The sequence below is a fragment of the Trypanosoma conorhini genome (assembly GCF_003719485.1).
Source record: "Trypanosoma conorhini strain 025E chromosome Unknown Tco_14.4_contig_00004, whole genome shotgun sequence".
NCBI lineage: Eukaryota > Euglenozoa > Kinetoplastea > Trypanosomatida > Trypanosomatidae > Trypanosoma > Trypanosoma conorhini.
This window is the reverse complement of record NW_021704090.1, coordinates 64,897-82,816: the sequence shown is the minus strand read 5'-3', so window position 1 is coordinate 82,816 and position 17,920 is coordinate 64,897. Positions and strand designations below refer to the sequence as shown.

The window sequence follows — 17,920 nt, the reverse complement described above, 5'->3', positions numbered from 1 at the left end:
GGGGAGGGGGAAGGGAAGACAACTAATCGTTTTGGCGTGTTGTTTGCTTTCAGTTGGCCTGGGCGAATATCCTGTGTCTCCGCCTCGTTCCATCGTAGATGCGGCAGCGGGCGCAGAAGCGGCCACGGCAGAGTGATGAGGGTAATATTCTGCCTGTGCATAAAGGCAGCGGCGGTGGGTTCACCGTGCGGCGTCCGCCGCTGACTAGTAGTGTTGCCGCAACTGCCCCTGCTGGGGATGGTGCGACCGTTACTTTTTCGCCTGCGCCGACGACGGCGATGGATTTGCTCTGGCAGCGAAAAACGGCGGTGGTGCAGCGGCAACTCCTCCAGCTTGCCAATCTCTACGCACAAAAGTCGCAGGAAAACGAGACAGTGTTGGACGCCATTGAAAGGATGGTAGCCTCACATGAACTGGAGCTTGCGGCCGTGGCCGCAGAGAGTGAGTCGCACAGGCGGAAGCATCTTGAGCTGCTTGCGGAGCTGCATCGAAGAGAAGATGCAACGCTTGCAGAGAAGCAACGGGCGATGGATGAGATTACAATGCTGCAAACTCGTCATGTTCAATTAGAGCAGGCACGCGAACGCCTGCAAGAGGACATTGTGGTGCAGTCTGATGCGTTGGAGCAGTTGCAGAAGACGCTGGAGACGCAACGGCTAGTGACAGAAGAGGAACAGAGAAAACTGAATGACGTGCTTGAGAGAGAGCGGGTTATGCAAGATGTCGCCTACGGCCTCTCTGGAGAGGTGCGGGAGATGGTGGTGGAGCTGGAGCAGATACGCAAGTTGAGGGAGGCAGCTGAGCGCGCGTCAAAGGAAACGGAGATACTCCGACGACAGTTGTACTCCCAGTGTGAAGAGCTGAAGGGGACCATTCGCGTGTACTGTCGCGTCAAGGGCGACGGTAACAGTAGCAATAATGAGGCTTTCCCGGCCTTTGAGAACTGTCGCGAGGTCTCCGTTTCTTCACGCAGCACAATCAGCCTGTCGACGGAGGGGCTGCATAATCCTGTTGTGGCAGTGGGAAGAGGAGCTGAGGTAAAGAGACAAAAACTACAGGGAGGACAAGCAAAGACGCTGCACAGTCGCTTCCTCTTTCCGCAGGCCGGCGAAGAGGTTCAACAGACGCTGTGCCTGTGTCAATCACGGAACAACGCGACCTCCACAGGAACGCAGGAGGCCAAGGAGACGTTTACCTTTGACCGCGTCTTTGATGGTAGCGCCACACAAGCGGCCGTCTACGCTGATGTGGAGCCGCTTGTAAACTGCGCCGTTGATGGCTACCGTGTCTGCATCTTTGCGTACGGCCAGACGGGGTCTGGTAAGACCTACAGCATGGAGGGAGAGGTGTTGAGTGAAGAGAGGTGTGGAATCACCCCTCGCGCGCTCCGCACCATATTCCGACGCCAGGACGAGTTGAAGTCCGATGGCTGGAAGTACAATCTCAGCTGTTACTTTATAGAAATATACAACGATGTCATTCGCGACCTTCAGCAGGAGCCGTCGCTGTACGAACCCGGCGGGGCGGCCGCCTCTCAAGCGAACTATCACGTTATCAAGCACCAGAACGAATCTGGGTCGACCAGTGTCACCAACGTTGTGGAGCGGCGCATCCGCTCCCTCGAGGAGTTTCAGCGCCATTACAAGGCTGCCATGAAGAATCGTAGCACCTCTAAAACGCTCTTGAACGATCACTCCTCGCGTTCGCACTGCATATTTGTCCTGCGGATTGAGGGGGAAAACGCCCTCCTGCGGCAACGTAGTGAGGGGACGCTCTGCCTGGTGGACTTGGCGGGTAGCGAGCGCATGAATGAGTCGGGGACAGGGCAGGGACAGCAGATTAAGGAGACCATCAACATCAACCGCAGCTTGCTGGACCTTGGGAAATGCATCCGTGCTCTTAACAACTCTGGTAGCGTCGCACCGTGGCGCAACTGCAAGTTGACCTACCTGCTGCAGAATTACCTGGGGGCAAAGGGTGGGAAGATGCTGATGTTGGTCACCGTCTCAGACAAGGAGGAATACATGGCGGAAAGTCTGAATTCGCTCCGCTTTGCGAGTCGCGTTAACCAAACCGTCGTTGGCCCCTCCATGAAGCGTGTAAAGAACTACTGAGCGACCCACAGGGGCCGAAAAGTGAACTCTAGACACGTCCGCAATAAACAAATATGCAGCTTCTTCTCTCGCTCTGTCACTCTGTCTGTCTGTCTGTCTGTCTGTCCGTGTGTATGTGTGTCGTTGAGGAGAGGAGAGGGAGAAAGTAACTCGGAACTAGAATAGACTCCGTGGGATTTTTCTGTTTTTCTCTTGTTTTTCCTTCACCGAAGAGCCGTTTTGTTACTATGGCTCTGCGTGGCTGTGTGGGTGGGGGTGCCATTTCAAAGTAGATGGAGCAATAGAAAGATATTTCCTAAAATGCGTTCCGGTACCTTGTGGGAGGCATTCTTTTGTGTTCGTCCTTGTTTTTCTTTCTTCGCTGCATATCCCTCAATGTGGTGAGACGGTGATGCTGGTAACGAGATGGACAAGTGGGGGGGAAAAAAAACTATCCTGTGAAGTTGTAACTACAAGCAGATGAGCGGCCTGCGTGTCTCTGTCCCCTGTGTTGCTCAGACCGGCCACTTATATGCCCGGCGTCTTCTGCCCCACCTCCTCTCGTTTTGAACCGTCCCCGGCTTCTTTTCTTCTCTCACTCTATCTACGCCGTGCCGCCGGTCCCGAGGGCCATGGACGTCGCACATGCAAGAGGGAAGCGGGCAGGCAGGCCTGGGAACTGATACTGCCCGGGGGAGGGGGGGGGGCTTCTGCCATGTTGACCAACACCACCTGCCTCGTTGAACGGGGTTTGACAGGAAAGAGGAACTACGGGCATCGCAGCTCTCGCTGCGACTGGCACACACGATGCTGCGATGGCGATTGCACCAGGGCCCGCCGGCACAAACCGAAGGTGGAAGCGGCATGTGTCCGGCAAGGCCACGCTACATTGCAACCCTCTCCAATGGTGCTGACGCCTGTGTAGGGTGGAGGTGAAGCACCGACGCGTCTTATCTTTTGAGTCTCCTTTATGTTGATGTATGCGTTTGATGCCTCCCACACCCCCTGAGGCCCTCTTTCTTCTCTTCTTCCCGCCAATGTTAACATTGTACACACAAACACGCTCACATACACAAACACGGCGAGAGAACGCAAATTGAGAGGAGCAAGTCACATGCAACACCCGAGCAACCAGCAGATTCAGCCCATTGATTCCCTGACGCCCTTCCTGGGCGGCAAGTGGTGGATCCGGGCCCGCGTGACGGACAAATCGGATGTGCGCACGTGGAATAAGCCGACGTCGCAGGGCAAACTTTTCTCATTTACTCTTATTGATGAATCCGCCTCTATTCGTGCGACAGTCTTCAACGACGCCGTGGACCTTTTCAACCCTCTCATTGTGAACGGCCAGGTGTATTACCTCAGTGGTGGCCAAGTGAAGAACGCAAATCGCAAGTTCAGCAACGTTAACAATGACTACGAGCTGACCTTTGATAGCTCGAGTCAGATTTCCTTGGCACGTGACACCAGCAGCGTGGCAATTCCACTGCAGCGCTACAACTTTGTGCCCATTAATATTCTCAAGCAGCGCGAGGTGGGGTCGCTCGTGGATGTGTTGGCGGTGGTGCTCTCTGTGGACGAGCTTGGCTCCATTACGCAGAAGTCCACAGGACGAGAGTTGGTCAAACGGAACGTGAAAGTGGGGGACAGCTCGGCGGCGGTCGAAGTGACGCTCTGGAACGAACAGGCGAAGGGGTGGACCTACGTGCCAGGCACCGTGCTAGCGATGCGCCAGCTGAAGGTGGGCAGCTTTGACGGCGTGACGCTCTCCGCGACTTTTCAATCCGCCTTTGATGTGAATCCAAACATCCCGGATGTCAAGAAACTTTCCGACTGGTACATCTCCACAGGCGGACGCGATGTGTCGTCGCTCTCTTCCGTGGGCGCGGGGAGCGGCGCCAATGCGGGTGGCGAGAACAATCGTGGTCGAAAGTATTTTGACGACATCGCCGCGGAGGGGCTCGGCCGGGGCCCCAAGGCAGACTACATTGATGTGCGTTGCGTGCCGGTGTATTTGAAGCAGGATGCACAGTGGTACGACGCGTGCCCAAATTGCAACAAAAAGGTGACGTTGGAAGGGGCGCAGGGCGACCGCTATCGCTGTGAGAAGTGCGACCGTCAGGTGGTCCCCACGCAGCGCTACCTTGTCTCCATCCAGGCCTCAGACAACCTCTCACAGATGTGGCTTACCCTCTTCAATGAGGCAGGCGTGGAGTTCTTTGGGATGTCGGCCTCTGAGCTCAAGAAGGAGCAAGAGGCGGACCCTATGTTCGTCACTAAAATTGCGCAGATGCGTATAAACCGCCCGGTGCAAATGCGACTGCGGGTAAAGCAGGAGAGCTCCGCGAACGCAGCGAGCAGTGAGGCGTCCGATCGCTTGCGCCTCACGGTCATGCATCTGACCGAATTCATGCCGCTTGACACCGTCTCCGAGGAGAAGCGTCAGGCGGCGGCGACGCAGTTGAAGGCAGAGTGTGAAGATATGGTCCGTTGCATTGAGGCCTATTTGTAAGGCCGTCAAGGGAAAAGGGAGAGTGCGACGAGACGAAGTACGGGAGGAGCGAACCGTGGGAAGGCCGCGTGACGTGCGATGCCGCATGCCAGAGAGGCGCCAGCGCTGAGGTGGGCCGCGAGCCCGAGCGCCTTGCAGAGATGGCAGCAGAAAAAATGAAGGGTGAAGCTCTCGGGGTGTGGAGCGCTAATGAAGGAAACATATACATATATATATGTACATGCGCAACTACACACACGCATATACCTACAGAGTAAGAGAGCGAGCAGGAAGGAAAGAAAGAAGGAGAGGGCGAGCGATAGGGAAAAGGGAGCGGAGTTACGAAAATAACGAAGAAAAACACATACCACGCACACACATGCAATACATACGCGTACGTACATCAATGCTCCCATGTGCGACCTGTATGAATTCTTTTATGTCGTTTTTATAGTTGCTTTGGTTTTGTTAACTTTCGTATGGTGCTGGCGTCGACCTTCTCTTGGCACACACATCAACACAGAAGTAGTAAATATATACATACATATTTCTGCATTTGTGTGATGTGTACAGGTTGGTTTATCCCTATCACGACGTGGGGGACGCATGCATGTGGGCGTACACGCACAAGATTGAATAGTGCAACTGTGTTTTTTCTCACCCTTTTCCTGCACCTCACGCGCACGCCCTCGGCCCACCACGCGGCGTGTTGTGTCTTGGTTTTCCCACTCTATCGGTGGCGCGCACTATCCACGACATCCACGCGCCGTGAGCGAGTCTGCACACAAGGAAGCGTCGAAGGGGCACGTGCATACATAACACGTCTACACAACTTAGGGGGAGGAAGAATTGAGTACCGCACTGACTCGACATTGCGCCTAAGCAAAGCAGCGACAAAAAAAAAAGCAAGAGCATAGGGAGAAAAAGGAGAGAACATTAAAAGTGTGGGGATGCGAAGGGGTAGTAGGATGGCGGCCCTCCTTGAGGTTTGTCATCGCCCCGCGTACGGCGTGCGACAGCAGCTGGCATGCTTCACATTTGCCACCGCCAGCTCAAGGACGCTGGCGTTAAGAAACACAGGAGCGGCTGCTTTTCAGACGCCGCTAAATCATCATCCTCGTCGCCTGCACTTCTCTTCGCTTCTTCGCATTACCGCAGGGACCCCGGCAACGCCGGAGAAGAGCAGCAGCAGCAGCGCAAGCAACACAACCACCGAGAGCGGAGTGACGGCGCTCGATGTAGCCATGCGTGTTAACAAGCTGAAGCGGTTGCATCAGACTGGTGGTGGCCCAGATGGGAAGAAGCGGATTGAGTTAGACGCATGGAGTGAGCTGAACAGCCTTACGGAAGAGCAAATCAACTCCGCCGAGGGAAAAGCGGTGTCACTGCTGCTCAACTCCTGGGCGTACTTTGCGAAGTACTGGGAGAAGGGCAAGGACGGACCACTGGGCATGCCGGCCCCTGCTGCCGCCGCCGCGAACTCGCCGCCGTCAGCTGCTGCTGCTTCCGAGGATGTACCGCAAGACAGCCGGAAGTAAGCCGTGCGACGCGGCAAAAGAGCACGTGCGCATACATATATATCTGTGTACGTGTCTGTGGCCGAGTGGGGCACATGTACACGCTCATACACGTGCAATGCAGTGTCAAGGCCTTGTAGGACTCGCACGCCACCGCTGCAAGAGGGATAAGGGAGAAAAATAGACATCGCTTATTTTTGCACATATATATATATATATATATATATATGTCTCTGGGGGGTGAACGACAGAACCAAGAAGTCCAAAAGAAATCATCAAGAAAAAGGAGAAGGAGAGACAGACAGAAACATCTAAACAGAATGAATGGGAAATTAGTGGAGAAGCAGCAGAGACAGACAAGCACACAATATCAGTCAGACTTCCCGTAAATCAGCTGTGTCTCTCTATTCTTGTTGTAGCTGTCATTTTGCTGCTCCCTTATGCGCCCCGTAATTTCTATTTTTACACCGCCTCATATGCAAAATGTGTGTGTGAGTCTTTGCTGCAGCCTCTTCATTTTCGCCGTGTCTTTTGCTGTCATGAATATATATATTTTTTTCATTCCCTTCACTTTTGTTGATGTAGCGGGGGGTGATATGAACGGAGGGACCCAAGCCCCTTGTACCGGCGTGTGCGCTCATTTGTGACTTATAACTTGGGCTCCACCCGGCGCGCACGCACCACATCCAAGCAAAACAGATATATATGTACGTGTGTGTGTGTAAATATATTAGCTGGGTGGTTTCCTGCCTTCGGTGTGCGCAGGGCCTGTTGGGCCTGAATGAAGAGTGCGGCGAAGAGATAACGATGGAGCGAGAGAAAGTGAGAGAGAAAGAAAAAAAGAAACGACAAACATTTTGCGGGATTAAGCCAAACGCAGGCAAAGTGAAAGAAACAGGGGAGAGGCACGCGCGTTTCCGCCGCCGTGTTTCTTCCCGACGTCGCTGTGGCAATGACATTGTGTTGTTTTCTTCTTTTTGGTAAAAATTTTCTGACGTGGGTTTTGTTTCACTGCGTTTTTGCTTCACTTTTCCCTTTTTATGCGGGTTGTGCGGTGTAGGCAGAGGAAGGTGGAGAGCGGCGGAATAAGAAGGCGAAGGGGCATGCGTCGGGTGTTCGGGGCCTCGAGGTGGCGCTGCGCGATAACGGCGGGAACCTCCACGGCGGGCGAACGCGGCCGCTCCCCCTCGCTCTCTCACTCCCCCGCCGCCGCCGCCACTGCCGTCTTCACGCAATTCGCCCACAGAAGCCAGCGGCAGGAGGGACCGTCGCCAGGGCAGGCGAAGCGAGAACGGCAAGAAGGGAGGCACCAGCAAAATCCACGTCAGGGCCATCGTGGGGAGTGGAGAAACGCGGCAGCTCTCGGTCGCCAGCATGGGCGTGTGCCGCGTCCGCGTGCGGTTGACACCGAGGCCGGAGGCGGTGCTGCCGGACGGCAGCGCAACGGGGCGGTGACACCCGAAACACGTTTGACTGAAAATGTCTCGGCGGCGACCACCGGCCGCTTTTCGCATCGTCATGTCGCACTCACAGAAAGACCTTTGGAGCGTTGCACCGGTCAGGGCATCACAGCTCTCGCCCATCCACGAGGGAAGCAAAAGGAGGTGGACTCACGTATGTCTTTGGCCGCGTTTGAGAAGCTGCTTAAAGTACATGCCGCGATGCGGAGCAACTACGAATGTCTTCAGCAGAACCATCAGGTTCTGGAGAGTTTTTCAGTGGTTTGTGCAGAGTCCCTGCTGCCATTGGGGTTGGCGCTCTGTCGAAGAGGGGGCATTGACGAAACTAACAAGATGAGCAATGACTCTGCGATAATAGTGAGGGTTAGCAGCAACGCGTCTACTGCCAATGACGGAGACGTCTGCGCTCCTTTACTTCTGTTGTCAGCGGACACGCCGCTTTACGCGACGCCAATCTGCTTTCCCCCACCACCCATAGAGGCCCTCTTGCGCATGCCAGAGTCGTCTGAACGCAGCATGGACAAAGACAGCGGAGAGTTACTCTTGGAAGCAATGGAAACGGTGGATGGCACAGAGACCGAAGGAGTAGTTGCAGATTCTGGCAAGTGTGTGAACAGTTGCACCAATGACACGGATTTCACTCTCCCATGGGGGACTATCACGCCTGGTTTGAAGAGTCTTTTTGCATGTTTAAACAGCGTTCCTATTGCTGACATTGTACAGCTCACGGAAACAGTTGCATACTTCAAATGGGTAAAGGATGCAGAGCTGATGGAGTGGAAAGCAGGGTCTGTGGTGGAACGACTGCGTCTTGAGCTTTCTGCACTCTATGCGGCTACAAGGAAGACGCAAAATGCGGCGCCAACGCTCCAGGTTGTGGCTGATGTAAATGAGGCACAACTGACAGTTGAAGCGACGTCAAAAATGTTACTGAATCGTATTCCTCGTATCGATTGCGTGGGGGCAGGGGTGGTGTCGTCTTGTGCACCAACAGAGCCTTGTGTGCATGTCATTGACCTCATGTTAAATGTTTTAATGCGTGTGTGCCTGTGGAACTGGCCCCGTTTGTCATGTGGAGATCAGCTGTCTGTTATGCTCCAATTTACCTATCCCTGGTTTTCCCGTGACCTCAGTATGGAGGCCGCGTCATGGATGACGTACTTTCACTTGCGTGCCCTTTTGGCCAGAGAGGTGAGCATGAATTATTACCAAATATATTTGTACACGCAACGGATCCGTCGTCTTTGCTGGCCGTCTGTGCTGGACATGAATTCCAACTTTGTCCGGAAGTTGCTTCTTCGCAGTGAGGTGCCAGACACAATCGGTGACGCAAGCCAGGGCCAGAGTAACGGGAGGGAGGCACAACCTGAAGAGGTGCTGGTGGCCGCGGCAGAAACAAGCGCAAAAACGCTTCCCTCACTTAAAGAAGTTGCATGTGTTTTGTACGGCTCAAAAGAGAAGCAGCGTGTGGCTTACGAGTGTTTGTTGATATGGCTGCAGCAAACCAATTCTGCGAATCTGCACCGTACTTCGCCGCATGGTCGTTATGTGAGTGCCACCGGTATTGCCATTGCGGATGTTGATCGCTTTGTGACTGAGCGATTTGGCAGTGAGCTGGCAAGGGGCGAGTGGATTTTGTTGCGCGTGTCGGAAGCATGTCTCCCGGCTTTGAAGCGACTTACGCAAGGCGCCCAGACGCCATATGCTCTAACACGACTTTTCTTCTGCAGGTACCACAACGTCGTCCCACATATCTGGGGTGCCATTAACGCGAAACGGAGGGAGTTGTTGTGGGGTGCGTGGCTCTGTGGTGTTGCCCGACCGCTGGTGGAGGCCACCCTCCGCGACTCCGAGAGCAGGGAAGGAACGGGAGAGAAGGGCGCGTTGCACTTTGTGGAGCCCTTAATAGCCAGTCTAACCTCTGATGTGGTGTTCCAGCGGTTTGTCACACGTCTAGTTATTATCTCCTTGAAAGAAGTGGGTGCGACGAGCACTACGCGGCCGTTGGAAGCAACGTGCACGCGGATTATCGAGGCGGTCTACACCAGCGCCTTTATCCTTCACTGCAGCCGCCTAAGCCCATCGGACGATGGTGCGCGTCTGGAGGCTGCATCCGGTGCGACCACAAAGGCAAACACGGCGGAAGGGAAGGCGGTGGCAGGACAAGCGTCATCCGCGGCTGTTGCAATCCGGGGCGCCTTCAAAGAGGCCATCTCAGCTGTCGTGCAAGGACTGAGCGCGGAGGGGGCGCCGCTGGCACATCGTCTACTTGACACGTTGTTTGAATTTCGCCCTAGCGACACAGCTGGAGACGCCTTCCTGCTGAGTCTCCGAAGGGAAGTTCAGAATATCTGTGACGACGAATCTCATGAAATGCTGCGCGATTGGTTGGATCGGCGAGCAGCTTTGCTCTTGGCGGAGCGGCCGCCGCTGGATGATCCACTGCTTTGCGGCTGGCAACGATCCTCGCGGGAGGCAGACGCAGGTCTGTCATCGACACCCCCCGACCTTATGGAGTGCTGCCGAGAGCTGCTGCACTTGATAGAAAATCGGGGTCATCCGCTCGTTAACGCCGAGCAGCAGCAGCAGCAGCAGCAGCAACAACAACAGCAGAATTCCGTTGAAGATGCTTCTTCGGCCGATGGAACTGCCGCGCGTTCCTGTCAGGCAGTGTTCACTCTGCCTGAGCTGGAGGTGATTCTGACGGTGCTTTCCCGAGCCATGCTTTGCCGTCTCCCAGCACTGAAAACTCTGGCAGTGACGTCACTCTCAAATGAATTTTTGACCCTCACACCATCGTTGAAGGGCGAAGGAGAGGACATGAGGAACAGTGGCGGTAACACTAAAAGCAACAATGATGGTCGTAGCGGTAGTGTCGTCAGCAGGAAAAATATTGAAGGAATAAATGCTGCTGCTGCTGCTGCTACTGCCGGCACTAATGCCATTACTACTCCACCTACGGTGACTGCGGATTCTATTCTGCGTCTGGAGAAAATCCTTTCAGCTGAGGTTGCGCGCAACGCATGCGGATTGCCGTGGAGCTCCCTCCTTGAAGCCGTTTTGTTGCATCTTGCGCCGTACAGCATATTAGATGATGCATACAACGCCTTCAGCAATAACGAGGAAGCCGGCGCCACAACAGGCGATGGTGCAGTACAAAAATTGGAGGAGGACCTTCAGGTTTGCCGTCACCATCGCTTTGTGTGTAGTGTTGTGCTCTTCCGGTGCTACTCCTTTGCGGCGCCGCACGATGGAGGTTGGTCAGATGCTGCCCTAACGCGGCAACCTCATGTAACGGGGAAGAATGTGAAGCACACGCTTTGCAGTGACGATATGGCCATGTCACATGGCCAAAGTGACCCGCTACACGAAATAACGTGGATGCTATTAAAGTCATTTGCACAGACGGCAGCGAGAAGTTCCAAAAAGAGGAAGATGAGGAAGAAGCAGGCTGTGGCAGAGAATGTGGCTGTTACGGAAAAGGTGGAAGGAGCTATGCGGCGGGAGCAGTTGCAAGATGTTCTTGCGTGTCATGCCCTGGTGGCCTACATAAAACTTGCACCCTCCTTCTCGACACGTTCTCTTTCTCGGCAGGAGGCATACGAGCATTTTTTGCATTACGCCGAGCAGGCAGCTGTAAGCTTTGATGGGGCCCATTTCACGGGGTGTGATACTTTGTTTTTGTGGTTGGCTGCAAGCGCCGACGCATTGGGCGTTCACCTCTCCTCCGCACAGAGCTACACCTGGTCAGCAGTGGGACCTGCGACTTTATTGGAACAAGTTGACCAGACACCACCCGTTTCACTAGAGGCGAAGACGATGCGACTCATCCGCGTCCTCGCACCGTACGTGCAGAGTGAGCTTCTTCGCCCTGTCCCACGACTGAAGTTGCTTGTCAACACGACTGTGGCCATTGAGGCTTTTCGGAGGCTGGGTCTGCGAATGGAGACGGGAGGTCTGAACCTGGACCAGCTGCTGCAGCGTGCTAGCTCAGATCGCCGGCTGCTGCACCGCCACCTCAACCTCTTTCTTGTCGGCTGCTCCGCGTTGCCCAGCACACGACCCGCACTTTTAGGCGCCGCAGCGTTTCTTCGCGAGGCGCGTAACGTCCTTGCACCTGCGGAAATAGATAGGGCTCTTGTGGCAGTCGCCCTTTCTGCCGACGCCTTTGCAAAGAACCATGAAGCTCAAGCCGATCTTCAGCAGAATGGTAATCTTCTCGATGTCACACACAGCACCGCTCCCACGCTGCGTGTGACGCCGACGCAGCTTAGACACGCCTGGAGTGCCTTGGCGCGGGGTGTGTTGGAGCGCGCGGAGGAGATGCCGACCACCGTCTTTGTGAAGAGTGTGCAGTGCGCTGGCGCCGTGGCGTGCGTCGATACACTTGTATACCGACAGCTCCTTTCCTTCCTGGTGGAGTTTCGGCAGGAGGAACTCTCATTATTGGACTGGACTGTGATTCTTCGCACAGCCCGTCAATCCGTTGATAATAGAAGAGGCGTTGAGGAGTACTTACTGGGGCCAGTAAAAGCTTTTCTACAAACTATGTCGAGGGAAGATGGCGGGGCGCAGGTGTTGGGACGTCAGCGTGCCGCATGGAGTGGGGAGCGAGTAGTGCAGGACCTTTCCCTCTTTGTGGAGGCGCTGCCTGAGTTGTTCACAGGTGATGCGGCGTTTTGGGCGGTGGTGCGCCGCGCCCTCGGAGTTCAATGGATCACACACTTTAACGCCGCGAGTAGCAGTGAACAGCAGCAGCAGTCAACCTTGTGGTTGCAGGAGCTAACCAGGAGCTATGAATGGGCGGTGCGCACCGCTGGGCATCATGAATTGAGTTCGATTCCTATTGTGTAGAGAGGAAACGGAGTGGAAGCATGCACGAAGGTAAAACAATAAACGGACGCACTCACACGTGTACACACAACAAAAAAAAGAAAGAAGCACGCGGTAGGATGGCGTGGTGCCGATTGAGTAGGCGGGGGAGGGAGGCAGTGATGTCGTCTTCGTGTTGTTTGGTGTGGTGGTGGTGGTGGTGGCGACTTTCTTGTAGCGCTTCTCTGTCCACGCGCTCCCTTGCCGCCAGAGAGGCGGCTGTGATGACGGCGACTCGCGCTAAACGAGAGTAGGGCGGACGCCGTCGTTCTTCTTTTGGATCCCCCTCCCCCCTCCGCCCTCCACCGGAAAGCTGCGGCGTGGTGGTTCTCTCTCCTCCTTTGTTTGCTCGGGCCCACCCTGCTTCTCTTTTCCCTTCCCATCCCCCTTCTTCTTTTTTACCGCTGTAGGCAACGGGAAGGGCCCATTGTGTGTGTGTGAAAGGGGATCACGAAGGGGGTTGATTTGTTTGGTCCTCTCCGTCTGCGTGCGTGCCTGCCGCGGGGTGATCAGCGGCCAGCACCACACACATTGACGCAAATACACACGGAAAGCAAGAGGGCACGGGTCATCATTTCCGATTTTCTTCGTTTTGTTGGAGTGGTATTTTTATTTGCTTCACAATAAGAAAGACGCGCTCAGTGTGAACGGGCTCATGGAAGAAGTTTCAGTCGTGCCGGTGGAGGTGCGATGCCGTGCACTGCGTGTGAACGGGGCAGAGCTGTCGAAAGTCATTATCAGTTTTATACGTCACCGTCACGCCTTTCTTCGCCCGGGAGAAGTCCTCTCGCTCGACACCGCCTCGGACCTCATAACCTCCACGGTGGAGTTGCTTCGGGTGTGCGATGTGTACTGTCCGCAGCGCGGCATCCCCGCCGAAGGGGCGGACTACGCCATGGTGATGTACACACTGTGCACCGATGAAAGTTGTGGGGAGTTATTGAACTCAGCGGAGCTCGACGGGGACGCCGGCGCGACGCTGGCTCCCTGCAGCGTGCTGTCGTTGCCAAACGCCTCGTTGGAGGGACTGTGGGAATCCCTCTACTACGGCGAAACACGGAACGAGTCTGTCCGTCTCAAACGTGATCTGCTGCAGTATATGCGTACGGCGATGGTATTCTCTAGGGCCGGTGTGAACCCGCATCTTGTAGCATGGAACCGACTGCTCCTGCTTCACGGCCCGCCCGGCACAGGTAAGACGTCGCTCTGCAAAGCCCTGGCGCACAAGTTGTCTATTCGTCTCAATGACATGTTTCCTTCCGCCCAATTGCTGGAGATCAATGCACACAGCCTCTTTAGTCGTTGGTTTAGTGAAAGCGGAAAGCAAGTCATGCTGCTTTTCAACCACATTCATGACATGGCGGAGAAACCAGACTGTCTCCTTTGCGTGCTGGTGGACGAGGTGGAGAGTTTGGCGGCAGTGCGGCAATCCGCTATGAAGGGAAATGAGCCATCAGATGCAATCCGTGTCGTCAACGCCCTTCTCACGCAGTTAGACAGACTGCAGCGCCGACCTAACGTGGTGGTGTTTGCTACCAGCAACATCACAGGCGCCGTTGACGTGGCATTTATTGACCGTGCGGATAAAAAAATCTTTATTGGCGCGCCGGGCTTTCAGACTCGATTGGAGCTTCTGAAGACGGGCACGCAAGAGGTGATTCGACGAGGTTTGGTTGTGCTGGCACCTTCCTCTGCTGCGGAAGTCGCCAATGGGGAGAAGTGGCCGTTAGCCGAGACCCGTGGAAGGGAGTTGGACCAAAGCGAACTACTGCAGCTGGAGGCCATCGCGATGCAGTGTGAGGCGTTCAGTGGCAGAACCCTGAAGAAGCTTCCCTTCTTGGCGTACAGCCAACACGTGATGGGCGGCTGCGGTGCCGAATCGAATCCCATTTCATTCGCGGCATTTATGGAAGGCCTGCAGATGGCTGTTCACGCAGAGGTGTCAGCGCGGGAGGCAATGATGTCTTCTTAGGTCCAACCAGGGCCTTGTGTTTCCGTGTCCGCTTGCACGCAAACACACACACACACACACGTATCTCTCTCTCTCTCTCTCTGGGTGTGCATGTGTGAATAATATTTATTTGCTTCTTGGGGGTTTGCTTGGTTTTTTTTTTCGTACTTTTGATTGATTTTATTTTATTTTGAATTTCTTCACACACGCACAGTCACAACTGCGTTTAATTGCACTTGGTACGGCAGAGAAAAAAAAAAATTATTCTGACAGAGCATTTCTGCCCCGGAGGAAGCCACTTCGGGTGTGCATGCCCTGCAGTGACTGTTGCCCTCCATCTACGCGTGGGCTACTGCTGATGCTGCCGGTGTTGCTGGTGGAGGGTGTCATGAAACGATATCCTCTGCGTCGCTGCCTCCCCCACACTCCTGCTTAGCCTAGCTGTAGCGGGTGTTATTACCACGCATACATTGCAAAATAAACGCCCGTACGCCAGGGGCAGGTTACAACCTTTTTTTTGGACTGTGTGTGTACGTCCGTGCTGAAGGCGAGAGTGAGTGATCAATCAGCGCAGACAAATGGGTCGCACTGTACTGATGGTGGCGGAGAAGCCCTCCCTTGCAGAGAGCATTGCTTTTCATCTCTCCAATGGCCAGTCGGCTAAGCGACCACGCGCGTTGCCGGTCTACGAGTATTCTGGCTACTTTTTTAACGTCCCCGCCCATTTCAAGGTGACCAGCACAACCGGCCACGTTTTTTCCTGCGACTTCACTCCACAGCACCAGAGCTGGGATCGCACAGAAGAAGAGACGCTCTTTGGCGCCCCTGTCGTTTGGAAGGATGAGACGGGCAAAGTCAGTCGCCACCTTGCAAATGAGGCGGAAGGCTGTGACGCACTTGTGCTTTGGCTTGACTGCGACCGCGAGGGGGAAAATATCTGCTTTGAGGTGATGCAGGTGGTTCGGCGAAGCATACACGATATGCGGGACATTTGGCGCGCCAAATTCTCTGCCATCACACGTGAGGAGATTACCCATGCCTTTGCGCACTTGGGCAAGCCCGATAAAAACGTTTCGGACGCCGTCACTTGCAGGCAGGAGTTGGACCTGAAGGTGGGCGTCGCCTTCACACGCTACCAGACGAAGTACTTTCAAGGCAAATATGGCGATCTGGACGCCAGCGTGGTCAGCTACGGTCCCTGTCAGACGCCAACGCTGGCGTTTTGTGTGCAGAGGCATGATGAGATATTGAACTTTAAGCCAGAGAACTATTGGAAGTTGGTGCCCGTGTCGAATCGCTTTGGAACCTTACTCACATTTGACTGGGTTCGCGGACGTGTCTTTGATGAGCTAATGGCACGCCTGCTACATCAGAAGGTCTCCGGCCACAGGTCGGCGAAGGTGGTGGACGTCTCCGTGGGCGTCGACACACGAGCGAGACCCACTGCCCTCAACACGGTGGAGCTGATGAAGGTGGCGAGCAAAGCTCTCGGGATGGGGCCGCATCACGCCATGCAGGTTGCGGAGAATTTGTACATTGGAGGTTACATTTCCTACCCTCGCACCGAATCCACGGCGTACCCGTCGTCGTTCAACTTTATGAGCGCCCTCACCGCACAGGAGCGAAATCCGCTATGGGGCACGTATGTTCAGGAGCTGCTTGCACACGGACACACGCGACCCAAGGCAGGCAAAGACGCTGGTGATCATCCTCCGATTACGCCTATGCGTTCGGCATCTCTCGGGGACTTGTCCGGTGATTCATGGCGGTTGTATGAGTACATTGCACGTCATTTCATTGCCACGCTTTCACCTGATTGTAAATTGACCCGAACAAAGCTTTTGGTTGAAATTGGTGGGGAATTGTTTAGCTTTACTGGCAAGGTGGTGGAGGACCCGGGATTTACGACGATTCTTCCCCAGTTTGCTGTGGCGGACGACAAGGTTCCAACAAATATTCAGATTGGGAGTGAATTTCCCATCTCGGATGTTCGCTTGCAAGCGGGCCAAACACAACCGCCAGGATACCTGACCGAGGCGGACCTCATTGGACTTATGGAGAAAAACGGCATCGGTACAGATGCATCCATCTCACAGCACGTGAACAACATTGTTGAGCGTGGTTACTGTGCAGTGAAGCCAGGTCGTGTCATGGAGCCAACCAAACTTGGGGTTGTCTTGATACATGGAATCAAGAGCATTGATCCAGAACTGGTGCTGCCTTTGGTACGAAGCAAGGTGGAGGAATATGTAACTTGCATCGCCGAAGGCGCCGCTACACTGGATGAGGTGCTTTCCTATTCATTGGACCTTTTTTTTGGTAAATTTCGATTTTTTAAACAAAACATTGAACGCTTTGATGCCCTTATGGGAGCCTCCTTTTCCTCCCTTGCTGCTTCAGGCAAACCCATCACTCGCTGCGGAAACTGCATGCGGTATCTGAAGCACCTGGAGGCTCGACCACAACGGTTGTATTGTCCTTACTGCGAGATTACCTACATGCTGCCTCAGGGAGGAACCATTAAACAGTACTCTAGCTTCAAATGTCCATTGGACAACTTTGAGCTCGTCATTTGTCACGTGGATGGGGGGAAGTCTTTCCCAATCTGCCCGAACTGCTACAATAACCCACCGTTTGAAGACCTACAAAAGCGCGACGGACGACAATATATGGCGTGCGACGAGTGTCGACACCCATCATGTTATCATTCTCTTGCCACGAACTACGTGGCCGACTGCGTCGATGAACGGTGTGATGGCTGCATGGCATTTGTGCCGCGTACCTCAGGAAAGTGGAAGATCTGCTGCAATCACTGCACCATGATGATTCTGCTTCCCCCCACAGCTCAGCGTGTGTATGTAAGCTCGGAGGAATGTGACGAGTGTGGTGCCATGATGATGGATTTGCAGTTTCCGGAAGGAAAGTCGCCACTTCCAAACCGCAAAGATCGCATTGTGGCATGTGTGTTCTGCGACCCTGCACTTAACTCGAACGTGTCGGAGGTGCGGGGACGCTTGGGCAACTTCAGCCGACGCGGAGGTGGCGGTGGCAATGCACGCGGCCGCGGTCGGGGACGCGGTCGCGGACGCGGACGCGGTGGCGGCGGTAGGGGTCGTGGATGGAGCGGTGGCCCCTACTAACGCCAAGTAGAGATGGAGTGTGTGTGTGAGAAAAAGAGAGCGAGAAGGGGAGAAATGTGGAGCGAAACGTTGAGAGATGCGCTCCGCCGGTGATGTGTGCTCTGTGCGTACTGGTCCCCACGGGCGGCCTGGCTGGTGGAGGGAAGAGGGTGGGCAGAAAGGCAGGTGAGGAGAGGAATGTTGCAATGCGAGGGTCTTCTGGAAGCACTGCAAGCTCCCTCTCTCCCAACGGCGAAAACTTGACACCGCTAATACATAACAGCTTGATGTGCCCTTTGCCTCTCGCTTTCCATTGATTCCCAGGCTATTCTTCACAGTTTGTCGAAGCATATGTGCAGGTGTTGCCTGCCTGCACATACGTGCTTGCTTTTGTTTCTCATTTGTGTTTTGGCGCTT

General features: G+C 54.6%; 6 protein-coding genes across 6 annotated transcripts, besides 8 other annotated features; all 6 read left to right on the top strand.

Moving 5' to 3' along the window:
* Positions 1 to 98: 98 nt before the first annotated feature.
* Positions 99 to 2,114, top strand: Tco025E_00258 (putative C-terminal motor kinesin; the record flags this gene model as incomplete). The annotated part of the gene is made up of 1 exon (XM_029367202.1): positions 99 to 2,114. One exon carries the CDS (start codon positions 99 to 101, stop codon positions 2,112 to 2,114), a length of 2,016 nt encoding a protein of 671 aa, XP_029232727.1.
* An 80-nt stretch (positions 2,115 to 2,194) lies between these two features.
* Positions 2,195 to 2,220: a microsatellite.
* Positions 2,221 to 3,143: 923 nt separating this feature from the next.
* Positions 3,144 to 3,173: a microsatellite.
* Positions 3,174 to 3,207: 34 nt separating this feature from the next.
* On the top strand, positions 3,208 to 4,605 carry Tco025E_00257 (putative replication factor A, 51kDa subunit; the record flags this gene model as incomplete). The annotated part of the gene is made up of 1 exon (XM_029367201.1): positions 3,208 to 4,605. One exon carries the CDS (start codon positions 3,208 to 3,210, stop codon positions 4,603 to 4,605), a length of 1,398 nt encoding a protein of 465 aa, XP_029232726.1.
* Positions 4,606 to 5,552: 947 nt separating this feature from the next.
* On the top strand, positions 5,553 to 6,122 carry Tco025E_00256 (putative mitochondrial RNA binding complex 1 subunit; the record flags this gene model as incomplete). The annotated part of the gene is made up of 1 exon (XM_029367200.1): positions 5,553 to 6,122. One exon carries the CDS (start codon positions 5,553 to 5,555, stop codon positions 6,120 to 6,122), a length of 570 nt encoding a protein of 189 aa, XP_029232725.1.
* Positions 6,123 to 6,304: 182 nt separating this feature from the next.
* Positions 6,305 to 6,330: a microsatellite.
* A 567-nt stretch (positions 6,331 to 6,897) lies between these two features.
* Positions 6,898 to 6,954: a microsatellite.
* Positions 6,955 to 7,204: 250 nt separating this feature from the next.
* Tco025E_00255 (uncharacterized protein) lies at positions 7,205 to 12,415 on the top strand (the record flags this gene model as incomplete). Its single annotated transcript, XM_029367199.1, has 1 exon — positions 7,205 to 12,415. One exon carries the CDS (start codon positions 7,205 to 7,207, stop codon positions 12,413 to 12,415), a length of 5,211 nt encoding a protein of 1,736 aa, XP_029232724.1.
* Positions 12,416 to 12,574: 159 nt separating this feature from the next.
* Positions 12,575 to 12,597: a microsatellite.
* A 491-nt stretch (positions 12,598 to 13,088) lies between these two features.
* Positions 13,089 to 14,405, top strand: Tco025E_00254 (putative ATPase protein; the record flags this gene model as incomplete). The annotated part of the gene is made up of 1 exon (XM_029367198.1): positions 13,089 to 14,405. The coding sequence occupies one exon, from the start codon at positions 13,089 to 13,091 to the stop codon at positions 14,403 to 14,405; it is 1,317 nt and encodes a 438-aa protein (XP_029232723.1).
* Positions 14,406 to 14,440: 35 nt separating this feature from the next.
* Positions 14,441 to 14,465: a microsatellite.
* A 3-nt stretch (positions 14,466 to 14,468) lies between these two features.
* Positions 14,469 to 14,487: a microsatellite.
* Positions 14,488 to 14,537: 50 nt separating this feature from the next.
* Positions 14,538 to 14,585: a microsatellite.
* Positions 14,586 to 14,962: 377 nt separating this feature from the next.
* Tco025E_00253 (DNA topoisomerase 3-beta-1) lies at positions 14,963 to 17,524 on the top strand (the record flags this gene model as incomplete). The annotated part of the gene is made up of 1 exon (XM_029367197.1): positions 14,963 to 17,524. One exon carries the CDS (start codon positions 14,963 to 14,965, stop codon positions 17,522 to 17,524), a length of 2,562 nt encoding a protein of 853 aa, XP_029232722.1.
* Positions 17,525 to 17,920: the final 396 nt, after the last annotated feature.